At 46.4% G+C, this 17,359-nt stretch overlaps 1 protein-coding gene across 3 annotated transcripts in view; it reads right to left on the bottom strand.

Annotated features, from left to right (window-relative positions):
• TRIO (trio Rho guanine nucleotide exchange factor) overlaps positions 1–17,359 on the bottom strand; it is a 262,864-nt gene that overhangs the window by 123,393 nt on the left and 122,112 nt on the right. For all 3 annotated transcript variants that reach the window (XM_060278041.2, XM_060278045.2, XM_060278044.2), the window contains exons 12-15: positions 12,769–12,938; positions 11,004–11,178; positions 8,769–8,964; positions 4,341–4,507 (exon numbers count right to left, since the gene is read on the bottom strand). In XM_060278041.2, coding sequence (XP_060134024.2) covers positions 4,341–4,507; positions 8,769–8,964; positions 11,004–11,178; positions 12,769–12,938 — 708 coding nt within the window. The remainder of the gene's footprint in view (positions 1–4,340; positions 4,508–8,768; positions 8,965–11,003; positions 11,179–12,768; positions 12,939–17,359) is intronic.

Genomic DNA, 17,359 nt, shown 5'->3' with positions numbered 1-17,359 from the left:
CGATCCCCCTTCCCCGCCCCTCTTCCCCGATGCGCTCCCCCAGCTGCGCACGCCAATCATAGCTCTCTCCGGCTTTCGCAAAGGCGGCGGCTTTCCGTGGCTCTCTCTCGCAGCCAACCATCACCCGGTAAGCCAGGCTCCATCTCCCAAAGCCGCGATCGCCTGCCTTGAGCTGCCGGCTCTGGAGAAGCTGCCGGCAGCGGAGGAGGCGCGTTCAGAGGCAAATCCGCTGGCGGCGCTCAGGAGAGAAGCCTGGCGAAGGCGAGGGTGGCAGAGAGGAGGAAACATGTGCGTGCTCTCCCTCGCGCACAACTCAAGCGCTTTCTCTCCCGCCCTTGCCGCTGCTCCTCTCACCCCGCTCCTGCCGCGAACTCCCGCGGGCAGGTTTGACGGCATAGGTGGTCGCAGAACAAGCCACAAAACGAAGCACAAGGGCGAAGAGGAGCCGCTGCAGCAGGGAGCCTGTAGCGTGAGGCTACAGCTCACCATCCCCCCCTTTTAGCTTCTGGGGGGCAGCTGCCCCCCCGCCCCTCGCTGGGTACGCCCATGGGAAACAGCATACTTCCTGGTTGGGATTGAGTCTTGGGGCTGTGGATTCCCATCCCTCCTCCCACCTCCTCAAATCCTGGCTTACCATACATTTGATTGCTATGAATGGAAATTTAATCGGGATTCTAAAAGGGCCATCGTGGAACAGGGCGCCTTAGCAGAGGTGGGAGAATATGTGCAAGGGAATAGGTGGAACAGGGTGGGTGGGTTCACACCTGATCGCTTCATCCTAGGAAGTGTGGCAAAAGCACAATGCACGTATACAATGATGGACCAAGTGCTACAGAGATCACCATTTTACGATAAGGATCACAAAAGTACAGAGCCCTTTTCTCTACAAAGGAAGATTAAAAAGAACAAAGGAGATCAATCCCATTGTGTCCTGTTAATGGATGCTTTGGTTAAACTCAGCACTATGTGGAAAATAAAGCCACAACATTCTTAATAGTGGCAGCTCAACATGTAGCTGCGTTTTTTTCTGGCAAGAGATAAAATACCAACTGCAGATATGTACTTGATTAAAGTAAGATGAACAGTAAAAATAGACTGGCAAAACGTCCTAGGAAGACAGAAACCGTACTATTTTTTATTTTTTATTTACAGAGCATGGCTTCTTTTACCTTGGCTACACAGAAGAAACCTAATTACTGTAAAAAGAAATTACTGTATGCCTGCAAAAATAATGAGCCTTAAAGGGTAAAGTTAGGGACACGCTCTAAAGGGCACAAAGAACACAGGGAAATGAAACACCAAAAATACAAAGTGTTCAACTATCAACCGCCTGCATCTTTGTAGAGCAAACTTTTAAAAAATAGTAATGTATGTCATCAGATTATTCGTACCACCCACCATTTTAACGAAGCCAAAGCTTGGCATAACCACTAAGAAAGTATCCTTCTGTCCCCCAGTCCAGCAGCAGCAAATCTGGCAGGAAGTCACGGACATTAGCTAAAGGAACTGTGGATCAAGTGCCGCAGGAAGACAACACAACAAACAGCAAACACGCAATTCTCTCTGTCTGGTTGAACACCTGCCGAGCTGCAAAGCTTTTTCTATCTCTCAGGAAAAACAGCAAGACATCTTCCTTCCTGGCTTAAGAATGTAATGTGTATTTCTGCATCATGGTCACTTATGTCAAAAGATAAAAAAAGAGCTTTCCACCCCCCCCCCCCCAAAGGGCTTATAACGTAAGACTTGCGGAGATGAAACTCAAGTTGGGAATCATTTTCATTGGGAAGACTACGGAATTGTGATCAATGTTTGGGCGTTTTTCTAATTCACTGGTCTTTTGTGAGTAAATTCCACCAATCCATCTTCATGCAAATTGATAAAAGAGGGCAAATAGAACTGTTTTGGCCTCAGCTCCTTAACGTGTTTAAATTCACAATACAAACAACAACTTAATAATCTTTAGCACGTCGACTGAGATAAATCAACATGCATATGGAACATATCCGAGAGACAATGCTAATGTGAAACACTTGACTATTTTATTTTAAATTTTCTCCATCTAATTTCCTAATGTGAAATAAAGTTTCCAACAGAGCCCCTGTGAAGGAAGTTTCTCGAGAAGGAGCAAGCATGGAAACCATGCTGGCCATGTTGAAGTTTATAGTGAATTTCCTTACAGATTACACTCATAGAGGGTAGTAACGATTGCTGTTGCTTTTTGGCATTTAGTTTTTTTATTTTATACTTTTATTTCTCAGCTGCCTCAAACACATCTGCTGGAAGGCAAAATCATAATAATAATAATAATAATAATAATAATAATAATAATAATAATAATAATAATAATTCTGACAATGGGGGCAAAATTTACCAGATGCATACATGTTCAGATGTCCTGAGTGCTCAAGCTGGCTGGCTGATAAGTAACAAACTTTTCTTCTAAAAACACCACCACCACCACTCAAAAGACTTAGCAGGAAGGGTAAGATGAGATACAGTGATATCCCAGCAGTTATTAAGAGCAGCAATTTAAGCAGCAGAGTAAGGCAATTTCGGTGCCATGATGCATACAAAGCAATCTGCTGAGAACAGCTCCAATGTAAAGTTTAAGAACGTGGGCAGAACTCTGTGGGATCGCTTCAGCTAAAAGTCGTTGCACCGTTGTAATTCTTCAGCGCAGAGGTTTTCAACCTTTTCAAGTCCACGCCTCCCTTGACCAACCACATTCTTTCTGCGGTACCCCTGTGGGGCTCAGGGGCCCAGTTATGTCACCCCTCGCCTGCGGAGCCGGCAGCCTCTCACCCTTTTCCAAACACCCTCCCTTGGTCTCCTCTCCCCTCTCCTTGGGAGTTTTTTGGGCGGCAGCCGCCACTACCCTGGTCTGCCCCAAAGACAGGTGCCTCCGCACACTGCCCCACAAGGGCCTGGGAAGAGGATGCCTCTAGCCTTAGCGGCCCGGCGGAGATTGGCGAAAGATGAGCGTGAGGCCAGCACCTTGCCTTGGGAGGCAGCAGTGGGCGCTGCCACGCCTGCATGGCGCAAAGGCTCCCCTTCAGCACCGGGGACTCAGCTCCCAGGCAGGCCTTGCACACAGCAAGCACAAGAAAGGCCAGCCTGCTTGCCCACTTATCTGTCCATTCTCAACAGTGAGGGCTGGCAGACTGACTGGCTGGGCTCCCTCACCCACTTGCTTGCCTATTCCGCGGCTGCTTCAGCTCCTGGCAACCAGAACCCTCTGGCCAGCCCCAGAGGCACCATTCACCTGCGGAACTTGTAGCCAGGGCTGCTGCAACAAACAGCTGTGCAAGCCTTTGGGAGGCAGAAACGCGAGAGGGCATCAGAGGAAGGGACGCACGGAAAGGGGGACAGAGGCCAGTGTTGATCGCGGCACCCCTACCATCATTCAAGGCACCCCAGGGTGCCACGGCACACTGGTTGAAAGCCACAACTTCAGCTGAATACCACCTTCTGCTTTTAACAGTGGCTAGTTAGTTGCCTCTGGTTTCATTTTGCCACCCTGGCTGACAGCATAGCTCACGTTACAGAAATGAGAGGTCTCTATGTTTCTTTAGGCTACAGGTGAAAAAAACACTTCGCTTCTCCCAAACCTCCGGCTATTTAAACAATCTATGGCCTTTTAAACTATTTGTGTATTGTTGTTGTTGTTTTGGGGTTATTGCTTTGTTTGTTATTATGTTATTCCATTTTTGTGGTTTCATGCAGTAAACCACCCTGTGATTCTTGGATTAAGGGTGGTTAAAAAACCCCACACATCATCATCTATGCTATAATCCCCATTCATTTCGATGGAACTTGCCTGGGGGGGCAGCTTTCTATAGACCACTCCTGTATCTTTTATGGAGTCCAGTGTCATGTTTTTGTACATTAAAAAGTACTGTATTTTTCTGTGTATAAGATGCCCCCAAGTATAAGATGACCCCTATTTTCTGAACCAAAAATTAAGAGCTTTTTTTGGGGGGGGGGTTGCAAACAGTTGCTGAGTTTTTGAGGAGGAGATTGGTGGTTCAAGCAGCTTCATTTTTAACCCCTGCGCATTGAACATCCATGTATATAGCATGCCCAATTTTGGACTGAAAAAAAAAATTAAGCAAAGAAACATCGCCACGCACGAAACAATGTGGTATTTTGGTACTTGTGGGAGATGGACGCAGACCCAGAAAGGCATTAGATTTTGAGAGTGGAATGATTAACACAAACTGCTGTTGTGTCTTGGTTGCTGCTTCCTCAAACAGGCTTGTACAACCGCTATCCCCGTGACCATTTTATGAAGAAGGTTGTGTACTGAACAGATGGGCACGTAGCACAGTACTGCCTCGTACCTGCTTGACTTCGGCCTGCAGGTGGCGCAGCTGCACACACTGCTCCAAGTGCTTCCGATGCTGCTCGGCCGCCAGGTCCAACTCCTGCTGCTTTTCGTGAAGGAACTCCAGCAAGTCTTGAACCCGCGTTGCCATGTCGACGTCTCTGTCACAGAGCAGCTCGACACCTGTAAGCACCATTTGCAAATGACACCTTGGCAGACACAGGTACCATTTGAAGTTCCTTCACAGCATCACACAGCAATACCTCTCTCTCTCTCTCTCTCTCTCTCTCTCTCTCTCTCTCTCTCTCTCTCTCTCTCTCTCTCTTGAGTTTTCAGTTTTACAATAACAACATTTCCCATTCTTTTACAGCAGTTATTTTGGGACTTCCCAATACTTCATTCTCTCAGTGTCTCGAATGTACCATGCACATTTATTTGCGTGCATAATATGTCAAGTTTATGCCTTTTTAGAGGTGGGTGCTTACCCACTGGAGAAGCGCAGGTTAAAAAAAAAGAAAAAGGTAAAGGACCCCGTCAAAGGCGACTATAGGGTTGCGGCGCTCATCTCGCTGTCAGGCCGAGGAAGCCGATGTTTGTCAACAGACAGCTTTCCAGGTCATGTGGCCAGCAGGACTAAATTGCTTCTGGCACAACAGGACACAGTGACGGAAATCAGAGTGCATGGAAATGCTGTTTACCTTCCTGCCACAGCGGTACCTATTTATCTACCTGCACTAGTGTGCTTTCAAACTGTGAGATTGGCAGGAGCTGGGACAGAGCAGTGGGAGCTCATTCTGTCACATGGAGTCGAACCGCAAGCCCAAGAGACTCAGGGGTTTAGACCACAGCACCACCTGTGCAGGTACTATTTGCTGGCATATCAGAAGGGAGTGGCACAAGGAAGGGGAGAAGTGCTGCCATGGTGCTTCAGAGCTCCACCTAAAACCTTGCCCCTATCAACAGCAGAAAACAAGATGCTAATTTATACAGGTTGTAAAATCTGGCTCTTGATCAGGCTAGGCAGCAGTGAAAGTTTGGGGCCTCTTGTGTGGGTGTGATGTTATATACAGTCGTACCTTGGAAATTGAACGGAATCCGTTACGGAAGTCCGTTCGACTTCCAAAACGTTCGAAAACCAAATCATGGTTTCTCAATGGCTACAGGACGCTCCTCCAGCCAATCAGGAGCCGCGGAAGCCCCGTCGGACGTTCGGCTTCCAAAAATAGTTCGCAAACTGGAATAGCCACTTCCGGGCTTGTGACGTTTGGGAGTCAAAACATTCGGGAACTAAGCTGCTCAAAAACCAAGGTACGACTGTAGATTCATGGGAGTCTAGGTCTGTGTTTAAAATGTCATTTTCTGAACATTTCATCCATAAAACTGTATTTTTTCAAAAATAATAATAAATGTAACAATTGCCCTGCAAAATTACAGGAAGTATAGCTGTGTTTGTCTGTTGTAGTAAAAAAGGGAGCCCCGTGGCACTTTACAGAACAATACAAGCCCTTGTGGGCAGTGTTAGAAACTGAGATATGGAAGCTAGGAGCTAAATGGCACCTTAAACCTAGGTTATGGGCGTAGCAACAGAATATCTACGCACATATTTTTTTTATATAAAAAGAAAACAAAGCTGAAAAGGAATGAAGTGCAGCTAAAATATTACGTTCATTTTCCACATGGTCTAGTCCAGGCATTGGCAACCTCCGGCCCATGGGCCGGATACGGCCCACGGAGGCCGTTTATCTGGCCCACGAGCCGCCCGGTCACCGACCCGCCCACTCAGCAAGTCCCCTGCGCTAAACCAGCGTGATGCAGCGCAGGGACTTGCTGAGTGGCGCTGGAAATGGTATCTGCGTGTGCGCAGGTGCCAGAAACCGCGTCTGGGCATACCCTGGCGCCGGAAATCGCTTCTGCGCAAACGCGATTTTTGGCGTCTGGGCCTGCGCAGTAGCGATTTTCGTGCGGCAGATGCCAGAAACCGCACCTGGGCATACCCTGGTGCCAGAAATCGCTTCTGCGCAAACACGATTTTTGGCATCCGGGCATGCGCAGTAGCGATTTGCGGTGCCAGGGACATGCGCAGACGCGGTTTCTTGCAACGCGCTGTGCATGTCCGGCCCACAGACGAGCTCTGTGGGACGGATCCGGCCCATGGCCGGATAAGCTTGCTGACGCCTGGTCTAGTCCTTCGCCTGCCCACTCCCCTAATATTCTTAAACATGGGTAGGCAAAATAAGGCCCGGGGGCTGGATCCGGACCAATCACCTTCTAAATCCAGCCCATGGACGGTCCAGGAATCAGCGTGTTTTTACATGAGTAGAATGTGTCCTTTTATTTAAAATGCATCTCTGGGTTATTTGTGGGGCATAGGAATTCTTTCATTCCCCCCCCCAAAGAAAATATAGTCCAGCAAAAAAAGTTTGCTGACCCCTGATGAATATTTCCATCAGAGTGTTCTGTTGCGCCAGAAGCGGTTTAGTCCTGCTGGCCACATGACCTGGAAAGCTGTCTGTGGACAAACGCCGACTCCCTCGGCCTGAAAGCAAGTTGAGCACCGCAACCCCATAGTCAAGTTTGACTGGACATAACCACCCAGGAGTCCTTTACCTTCTCCAGTCTTCAGAGAGTAGCTGGAAGTGGGGAGGCATAAAAAGGTGCCCCTTTCCTTCCACTCTGCAGTTTTGATCTGAAAGCTTAGGCACGGTACTGCACCCAGAGCTCAGATACTGCTCGTGCTTATGAGATTCCCTGTTGCAAAATGCGCACAGAACTATGGGAGTTTCAAACACTGCTTGTGGGCAGTAATGAAGTTTAGCTGAGTGGCAGAACCATGGAGTTTTGCTGCACAGCTCCAGATTCCTATTGGGCCTGTTGCTGGTAGCTGGACTGCCTGTGGTTGGCAGCCTGCCCCATTTTGGTAGCTCTTGCCTGCAATTTGTGCAGGTAAATTTGGGAGCTTCTTGGCAGGAGTCCTGCACCACTCCATCCCTTGCAGCCAGCAGAGCCTGACACCCAGAGGGCCCTCAACAAAGCCAGCTCTAGCATGGGGGATCGTGGAATAGGACTCCTCTGCTCCAGACCGACATTATTACCGCATAAGCTTTTGGGGACTAGAATCCATTTCATCACTCTAGAAACTAGAGGTTCCCAAACTTTGGCCTCAGATCACCATCAGCCCACAAGCTTCATTCAGATTGTCCGCGGTGTGTCCATGAATTTGTAGCCAAAGACGGCAGATAGCGCATCCATTGCGTCAAATCTTCTTTTTTGTTTTTAGCTGCATTTTTACTGTTCTTTTGTTTCTTATATTCAATTTGAAATTGACGGAATTTGAATTGCAATGCAATATATGTAGGGTTGCCATACTTCAAGAAGTAAAACTCCTGACACAAAAAAGTTGTGCTTTTGGGGGGGAAATTTCAAAAATTCAGACATTTTGCCAATTTCCCCAAATCCCCCCTGAATGTTAAAGTTGCAATTAAAAACCACACAGCAAAAGATTGGGCATCATTTCCATCTTTTTCTGTTGGAGACACTCAAATACATCAGTTTTGCTAGTTACAGGTACGAGCACACGAAAGCTCATACCTATGACAAACTTAGTTGGTCTCTAAGGTGCTACTGGAAGGATTTTTTTTATCCGTTTTGCTGTTAACCACCATTATTTTGAACAGGGACACGACCTGACTTCTGGTCTTGGTGCTTGTAAGCAATACTCCCCTTGGTTTTTGGCTTGGTTGTTCTTTGGGCCTATGACTGACTAGCTGATACCACAAAACCAAAAACAGTGTAAAGGCAATGAATACAATAATAACCCAGAGAGAAAAGGGTCTCTAAGTGCCCAAAATATTTTATTACTGTCTGACATGTAGAGGAAAGAAGAAATTCTTTCATTAAGGTCAATCTTGCCTTTCAGGACTTTGCAAAAATATACTACTCTTTTGCCAATAGCAAACCACACACAAAAATGGCAGACTGCTTTTGAATTGGGGGAGGGGGTTAAGGGAAAGGAGATACTTTCAAAAGGCATTTGTTAAAACATACTAGGCCCTTTAAAAAAACAGCAGCAGCGTGTGCTCAAGCTATTGGATTCAACAAAGGGTACAATGGATTATATCCTCTGTGCTTACAGTTTCAAGATTACATTAGTTGACGTTTTCGCCAGGTACTCATTCAGGGCAGAGCTTAGTAGCCCAAACCGCTCAGCTGAAAAGCCCTGACTGTGTCTGTCTATATTTAAAAACAGAATGTGTGTTAATCCATAATGAAATGTATTTTAATAAAGGTAAATAACAGGTATGTTTTCACCCCCAATGTGCAGCACCTAATTCTCTCAGAGATTCTTTCAGTCCAAGAGTCTGCAGAGCCCTAGGTGCCCTAAAATCAGCTCAGATAATCTCTATAAATCCATTAACCTGGTTAAGGTGGGACGCATGCATCTTACCAGAGGCCTGCACTTCATTGACGTACTGCAGGAGATCTTGTCCTTGGTGGATGACATCAAAGGTCAGATTATTCATGGTCAAAGCTTTGTCCGCATGGTGCTGGAGCCTCTGCTCGGCGATGGTGAGATCCTCGGTGTCAAAATCGTTCATCTGCTGCGAGAGCTCATCGTTCCAGGACTCAAGGTCTGAAATGATCTAAAGCGGGCAAAGTTGAAGAAGAAGAAGAAAACACTCAGCATACGAGTAAAAGCAATAAAGGGTGTGGCTATCTGGTGGAACTCAAAACGCATCAAAGGACCAATCACTTGGTAAAAATAATAATAATAATAGCAAAGCAGTCTACTCTCCAAGAACACGTTTGCTTTTTGTAACACCTCGGCGGTGGGGGGGGATCAAGACCACTAAGGAACCAACATGAGAATCTCAGGTACACTGGAGAGATGCAAACATTGTGGCCAATGAATGCCTTGAGAACAGGAGACCGTCATCGTGAGATGTAGGAAGTCACTAACAATAACAAGCCGTGGTCCTTTTCCCACCACATTTGGCAGGAGTTGGTAGCCGTGGTATGTGTGAATACCAAAGACAATGGGAAATTGTAGTCAAAGAAGCCTAGATATCAGACAAAGATTATTAGATGGGAGGTTCTAGTTAACAAGAGTAAGGTCTCAATGTTGTGAAAGGGGCTGATGGGTCAATGAGAACCTTTTAGACCTTGGGTAGCATTTTGGAACAGGAGAAACTGTATTTGAAAAGGTGGGATCTCCTTGACCTGGAATCAGACTGCTGGCACTAAAAGATTGCAAGAGACATTTTGAACTTCACTTCTGAGGGAAAGACAAGTTCCACGGAGCCCCCAGATTGGACAGTTTAAAGGACAGAGGCCGATTACAAGCTGACAAATGAAAACCAGACCTGAAATCTATATAAGCCATCTATCTCAAAGCGGCTGTTCATAAACTCATAGTGAGACGACTTTAGTTTGCCGTCAATGTTTGAAGGAGGACAGAGGCATCTATTTGTATGTTCAACAGCTGGCTGGAACACAAATCAAAGGACATGAACTGAAGAAGAGAGGCAGAATGGGCAACACTAATATTGGATGGAGGAAGACAGACTTCACACTCGCCTCAGCTGAAGTTTTAAAATGGATTTAATGGGAAGCACTGAGTATGTGGTTGGGGATCATCAGTTCAGAGGTTTTTAGCGGGGGCAATTAGAATAAGATCTATTATTTGATTATTGATGAAAAACCCCAAAATGTACAGTGGTACCTCTACTTACGGATAACTCTACTTACGAATGTTTCTACTTACGAATGGAGCTCCGTCTGCCATCTTGGATGCGGTTTAGATAGGATTTTTTCTACTTACGAATTTTTAGATAGGGTTGCTTCGACTTACGAATTTTTTCTCCCAATGCATTCCTATGGGATTCGACTTACAATTTTTTTCGACTTACGAATGTGCATTTGGAACACATTAAATTCATAAGTAGAGGTACCACTGTATTTTCTATAGTTATGTTTTCACCTCTATCCTCAGTACATTTTATTTTGTTTTATTGCTATGGCTAGTGGCTGATGCAAATAAAGATTCATCTAATCTATGTAAGTCACAGTTTCTGAACATGGATGGTGAAAGAGGAACGGAACTAAAACCAGTTTTAAAATGCTCAGAGGTCCGAATGGGTGCTGCACAATGCATGGCATTAAAGGTTTTGTGTTTGCAATTTAAAACAATAGAATGAAGAACTGCCAATGTTTGTGGAGCTTTCCAAAACTAAAACATATGGAGCATCAGAAGCACTTATGCAGACATAAATATATCGATGCTTAAGAGACTGACGTTCACAGGAGAAAGGAGCAGATAACTAACAAAGCAAACTGGAAGGAGTACTTATATTGTCTCTCTTTCTCTGGTCTCAACAGATATATTCATTCATTCACACAACATTCCTGAAAAACAGGTAGGGGGATGGCTGTAAATTCAGACTCCTTGACAGCAAAATAGATTGAACTTTCCCAGGGCTATAACTGTCTGCATTAGCACTGAGATTACAATACCCAGTCCTGTCTCTTTCTGTGGGGGGTTAAAGGAAACCAAATCAATCAGAGGAAACAACCAACAGCTTCATATTTTTGTGAAACTCCCCATTTTAAACCCAGCCCACCCTTTAGGCGAGAAAGGAGGGGGGGGGGAACCACAACACTTCTGCAGAAATTGAAGGCTCACATCAATGGCGTCTCTCTCAAATATCCGCAGTTGTAAGAAGAGCTCCAGTTTTATTTTGCGCTCCTGAAACAGCTCCTCCATCTGTGACTGGGCCTCATCCAGCTGCTGAAGGACCGTCTCTATGTGATTGATGGAGCTGTTGTGGGGGGTCTTGTTACTTGAGATGGCAGAGTCCCTATTTAAAAAAAAAGGGGGGGGGGAGAAAAACTTATAAGTAGGAAAACAGAACCTGAAAGGAAACATGTGTACGTGAACAGTGGTCTCCACTGCCCTTTTTGTCCTGCGGGAGTCAAAGGGGAAGAGCCAGCCCTTGCCACTGGTTTTCAAACCCTCTTCCCTCAGGAAACACTCTCCACATCTCCTCAAGGGCTGAGGAATTAGAGCTTGGGTGTCTAGCACAGGATTCTTCAGCGCCACAACTATGACGTATTGAATTGAGCAGAACGGAAGGAGGGAGGCGGGGAGGGGGCACCAAATTTTGGGCTCTCACAGGGTGCTTCTGGAATTTGAAAGATCAACGTCTGTCCCTAAAGGCAGGGGGGCCACAGGGTCTGTCAGTTTCCATTTCTTAGTGCAGAAAGTATTGATCCGATTGCGTAGAGATCTTTTTAATTAATATTAAGGTAAAGGGACCCCTGACCATTAGGTCCAGTTGTGACCAACTCTGGGGTTGCGGCGCTCACCTCGCGTTATTGGCTGAGGGAGCCGGCGTATAGCTTCCAGGTCATGTGGCCAGCATAACAAAGCCGCTTCTGGTGAACCAGAGCAGCACACGGAAACGCCGTTTACCTTCCCACTGTAGCGATACCTATTTATCTACTTGCACTTTGACGTGCTTTCAAACTGCTAGGTTGGCAGGAGCTGGGACCGAGCAACGGGAGCTCACCCCATTGCGGGGATTCGAACCGCTGACCTTCTGATCAGCAAGCCCTAGGCTCAGTGGTTTAACCCACAGCGCCACCTGCAATTAATATTGAATGTTCTAATTAATTCAAGAGGGTTCTTGAAGCTTCTTTGTGTGAAAGAAACAAGCAGAAGGTGCATTATGTTTGGGTTATTCCTTCAGAGAAGCTGAGGGCAGCTGGCTTAAACTTGTTCTGTTATCTCTTCCAGTCAAGGTCATGCTGACTATAAAAGTAAGGCCAGAAGGAGCCCGAGTTACACTTTCTCTTTCCGTCTCTTTTCCTTCTGGTGTGGTGTTCTGTCTATAGTGTTAAGGTTGAGTCTTATTATAAGTTTTTCTAAGTTTAAGTCTGCTGCAACTGGATTTCTTATGGACAGTGCCAATCCTGAATGTATTGGATTTGTGACCATTATGCTCATTTGCCTTTAGAAGCAGTAAAGCTCTGCTCGATGAAATTTTAATTGCCTCGGGTCTATTTTTGGGGAATCCTGCAACGTGTTTAAGGTTTTACTCTGCTAACTATACATTGGAATCTGCTCTGGATCAATGTTGAGGTTACCAGAGCACAGACAGCAGTAGTTAGGCCAGGCACCCCCAAACTGTGGCCCTCCAGATGTTTTGGCCTACAACTCCCATGATCCCTAGCTAACAGGACCAGTGGCTAGGGATGATGGGAACTGTAGTCCAAAACATCTGGAGGACCGAAGTTTGCGGGTGCCTGAGTTAGGCTATCCCTGTCCAGATAGGGGCGCAGCTGGGCCACCAGCCGAAGCTGATGGAAGGCACTCCAATGCGTGTTACAGAAGGAATGTGGCAGAACACAACGCAGGGCTGCTGTTTCCAGGGAAGTCAACCTCTTACCTCAGCTGCTGTATCAGATCCTCGCCTTCCTTGATGACGTTCACCGTCACCTGAAGCGTGGTCTGCTGCTGCTGGCCAAACCTTTTGATCAGCTCCTGCACGGCCTCCACCGACTCTGCGTAGACATCGTCCAGCAGTTCCTTCTGCAGCTCTTCCAGCCACGTCCAGAGCTGCAGGAGGAAGAAGAAAAATCAGCCAAGAAAGAAGCCCCACAGGCTGCTTGAAGAAAACAAACCGGGAAACAAATTGGGTTTCCCAGCCCCCCTCCCCTTGCCACTTTCCTGCTGGCAGTTTATGGAAAATTGGTTGCGATGTGAATATAATGCTACTTAGCATTTATACAGCCCCCGAGTATTATCCAGTCTGTGCCGCAGATGGGAAAGGAGCGTTTGGAGGGGGGGGGAGAGAGAGACAGCGGCTCTCCTCCAGTCACCCAGTGAGTTTTCAGGAAAAGCCGAGATTTAAAACTGGAGACTCCCTGCTCACAGCTGGTAGAGCATAGTGGCTCCGATTGCGAGCCAGACAAAGTCCCCAGTTCAAGTCTCAACCTCAGTCTGAACACATTAGGGAGCCTTAGGCAAGCCAGTGCTTTTCACTTCCAGTTCCCCACCCTCCATCTGCAATATTGAGATATTAAGCGTGACTTATATTGCTGTGTTTCTGAGGCTGTAAAGATTCTGAGCTATTATTAATTAATTAAACTTGCATGCTGCCCTTGTTGAGAGAGCATGCTACCTGTTCGTAAAATCGTGCAACCGAATACTTTGCAAAATACCGCCATCTCTTTTTAGGAATCAAAACACAAGGAGCAATTTGAAATTAAAAGCAATTTAAGATTCATTTCAGAGTTACCTCCCCTACCTCGGTGTTCCAAGAGTTTGGTATAAAGAATCTGAGAGCGGACACTTGTTCCACTTGCACCCTGACTATTCTGACGTTGCAAAAGTGCTGTGCGTTTTCTGGTTTCCCATTCGCGTCTTTAAGGAAAAGCAAAAGGTGAGCAATGTCCCCCAAAAAGCGGAATGAGAAGCAAGACTGTTGTGTGTTAGGCACAGCACTTTTTTCTCTAAGTGCAAAAAACGCTTCTGATCGTACGGCTGTTAAATCGCACGAGATTCATTGCATGCAAGTTACACAAACACAGAAAATGTGGCAAGAAAAGCAAACGATAAATTTGTATTAGCTTTCTGCAGTGAAGTCTCATTTCTCAAGACTGCAGAAGCTTCTGACTTTTTTTTGGAACATGCCTGCTAATCCTCATCTAATGCCAATAAAGACCTCTATTCTTCCAATCTAGTCTGGACTTCTGCAGAAAAACAGGAGGAAGACACTTGCACCAACGACCGAGATAGCAGTTGACATGGCTTTCTAAACTCTACAGGCAGTTTGACACAAAAAGTATTTGGACGCTTATTTCACAAGACACCGAGGAGTGTGGTGTACCAAGCGCCACGGAAAAAAATATTAAGGACCTTACGGGTCCATCGCTGAAATCCTCCACATCGAGTTGACAAGAGTTGATTTGTTCCCTGCGCTTTGGCACCGCTGCGCAAACACCTGGCCAGCGCTCGTTCCAGCTTTTCCCATTGGAGGAAAGGGAGTTATTTAAATGCACATTTGTACGGCTGACAGTCAAAAAGTTACGAGCGCAGACACATGCAGACATTACTCAAAGCACCTTTTGAACAACCTCCTGCCCCGACTTTGCATTACTCAGGGAATGTTGATAAGCGCCACTCTGGGAAACGGCCGAAGGTTTTCTGCCATTAATCCCTGCCCTGGGGTTTCCATCTAAGCAACTGTTGCTGTAAACAAGACTCCCTTTTTCTACTCATCTTGCTCTAGACCGAGTCTCTCACACAGCTCCTAACTAAAGGCATAAGGCAGAGCCAGACCCGTTGCAAGATGCTCAGTTCATGATCCATTTGAGCACTGAAGCTGAAAGAATAACAACCCACAAAAGGTCAGGGTTTGGGGTTTGAATCAGTTTGTGAGCCTGCTAGCAAAAATGCTTTGAACTTTTGCCTCCTGGTTATGATTTTGGGCCACTGAGCATTCAGCGAATATCAGCGTTAAGTAGGAGGTTAAAACAAAATTTTAAAAAATTCTTCAGTAGCACCTTAAAGACCAACTAAGTTTTTATTTTGGTATGAGCTTTCGTGTGCATGCACACTTCATCAGATACTTCATCATCGTGTGCATGCACACGAAAGCTCATACCAAAATAAAAACTTAGTTGGTCTTCAAGGTGCTACTGAAGGAATTTTTTTTATTTTGTTTTGACTCAGACCAACACGGCTACCTACCTGTAAGTAGGAGGTTACTTGTGTAGTTAAATTCACCTTCCACGATCTGAGGCGAGGAGTTAGGGGCTTGGTTGATATGAACACCCCAAGAAACACAAATCTGTGAATATTTGGGAATAGCACCCACTATTAATCTGGTTGTTGCCAATGCGCAGGGCTGGCCCACCCATGAGGCAGACTGAGGCAACCGCCTCAGGTGGCAGAATCCAAGGGCCGCCTCTATAGGAGGAGACGCAGCCACAGCGGCTTCCAGATTCTGGCAAGATCTGGGCAAGAATGCTATGACATTTCATGAAGCCCTCACACAGCCTTACTGAGGCGCTAGTAAGATCTCAACAGAACCTGGTTGCGCAACTCTGGTAAGTGAGGCTTTGGCATAGTGGCAAGGGAAGGGTGGGTGGGTGGCAGGCAAACAAACAGGGTGGCACCTTCTCGTTTTGCCTCAGGCCAACAGGGGAAGGTCCGTGTGCAATTCCCACTTGCACGTGCAAATGGATTCCACTGACAATATCCGAGGTTGGTGCAGAGAAATCACCATCTCCTCCACTTTTCTTGCAACACTTTGTCATGGCACAAAACCATCTTATTGCAATCAAGCAGGAAGAACAATGCCGCGATAGTTACTCAAACCGAGTTCACACGCCTTACCTCATCTCAGCAGAACTTAGAATGCATAGAATCCTAGAATTGTAGAGTTGGAAGGGACCCTGAGGGTCATCTATGCCAACCCCCTGCAAGGCAGGAATCTCAACCGAAGCACCCATGACTGTTGGCTACCCAGCCTCTGCTTGAAAACCTCCATGGAAGGAAGAGTCCACCACCTTCTAAGGGAGTCTGTTCCATGTCAAACAGCTCCCCCAATCAGAAAGCTCTTCCTGATGCTTCTTCAGAATCTCCTCTCCTACAACTTGAATCCATCTGTTCAGGTCCTGCCCTCTGGAGCAGAAGAAAACAAGCTTGCTCCATCTTCTATGTGACAGCCTTTTAAGATATTTGAAGATGGCTATCATATCCTCCTTTCAGTCTCCTGCCTGCTGACCGGTTGGTTATTTATTTATCAACCACACCTGTATCCCATTTCTCTTCCATAAAGCTCAAAGCAGCATTGGGTTGCTCCCTACTGCCAATGATCACCTTGAAGGTTGAGACAGACAAATTGGTCCCAGATCCCCTTGTGGACTTGATGGCTGAACTGAGATTTGAACCTAAGCTCCCCTGATCCACCTCCAATACTGTATACTCATTCCGGTTATCATAGGGGTTGCTAAAAACAGCACCAGGAATTCACATTAAACTACAGCTGCACTGTTGGTAGGTTAGATAGAATATTTCCTTAATGCGGAGATGCGGAAAAATTGGAGGGGGTAGGTTTGAAGCCAGGGTACTATTTCTCTGCACTGGGGGAAAGCTAGGCACCATTCCAATACATCTGCGCTGGCTTCCCAACGTTTATGAATCACATCTAATTGTATCCGCCATCAAAGCCTCTTCCGATTTTTACTCAAGTAGTACATCTTAAGGTTTTATTTAAGATCCTTCTGGCAGGTGACCTTCATCATGGCACGAGCTCCTTTCAATCAATGCCTTCTTGCCAGAATTAGTTGCAAGCCCTTTCAGAACCAAAGAACGACTTGCGTCTTAGAACAAACACTAACAGATATCAGGCAGACATGTACTTTGAGTTGCCACTGAAACCCAGCTTTTCTCTCCCAAGTCTGCAGGAAGGCATGGACACATCTATGTACAGTGGTTACGAACTTAATTTGTTCCGGAGGTCCGTTCTTAAGCAGAAACCGCTCATAACATGAGGCGCGCTTTTGCTAATGGCGCCTCCCGCTGCCGCCGCGCGACTTCCGCCCGCATCTCAGGGCAAAGTTCGCAACCGGGAGCATCTACTTCCGGGTTAGAGGAGCTCGTAACCCGGAGCGTTCGCAAGGAGGACAGTACGTAACACGAGGTTCCACTGTACACACATGTTGCATGCATGTGAATGTACACATGCCCAAATACAGTATAAATGGACACCGCAAAACCAAATTCAACTGAACATTTCCTCCCCTACAAACGACGGAGAAACCTTCCCACCTCAAAGTGGAGATTGCCATTTGCGAATAATGGAAAGATAGGCGACACTTGCTGGGGCAAGCAAATACAGCAATGCTACACCGGGAGAAAAATAAAAGCCATTCTGATTCAGAGCCAAGCTTGCTGTTTGCGTGTTACATCCATAGTAGGGGTGAGAACACGACAGACAGGAAGTTGCTATGTAATGAGGTAAGAGAAAG

This window comes from Zootoca vivipara, chromosome 8 (genome assembly GCF_965207765.1).
Source record: "Zootoca vivipara chromosome 8, rZooViv2.hap1.1, whole genome shotgun sequence".
NCBI lineage: Eukaryota > Metazoa > Chordata > Lepidosauria > Squamata > Lacertidae > Zootoca > Zootoca vivipara.
Note: the sequence above shows the minus strand (reverse complement) of the source record. Positions and strands in the feature narration are given on the sequence as shown.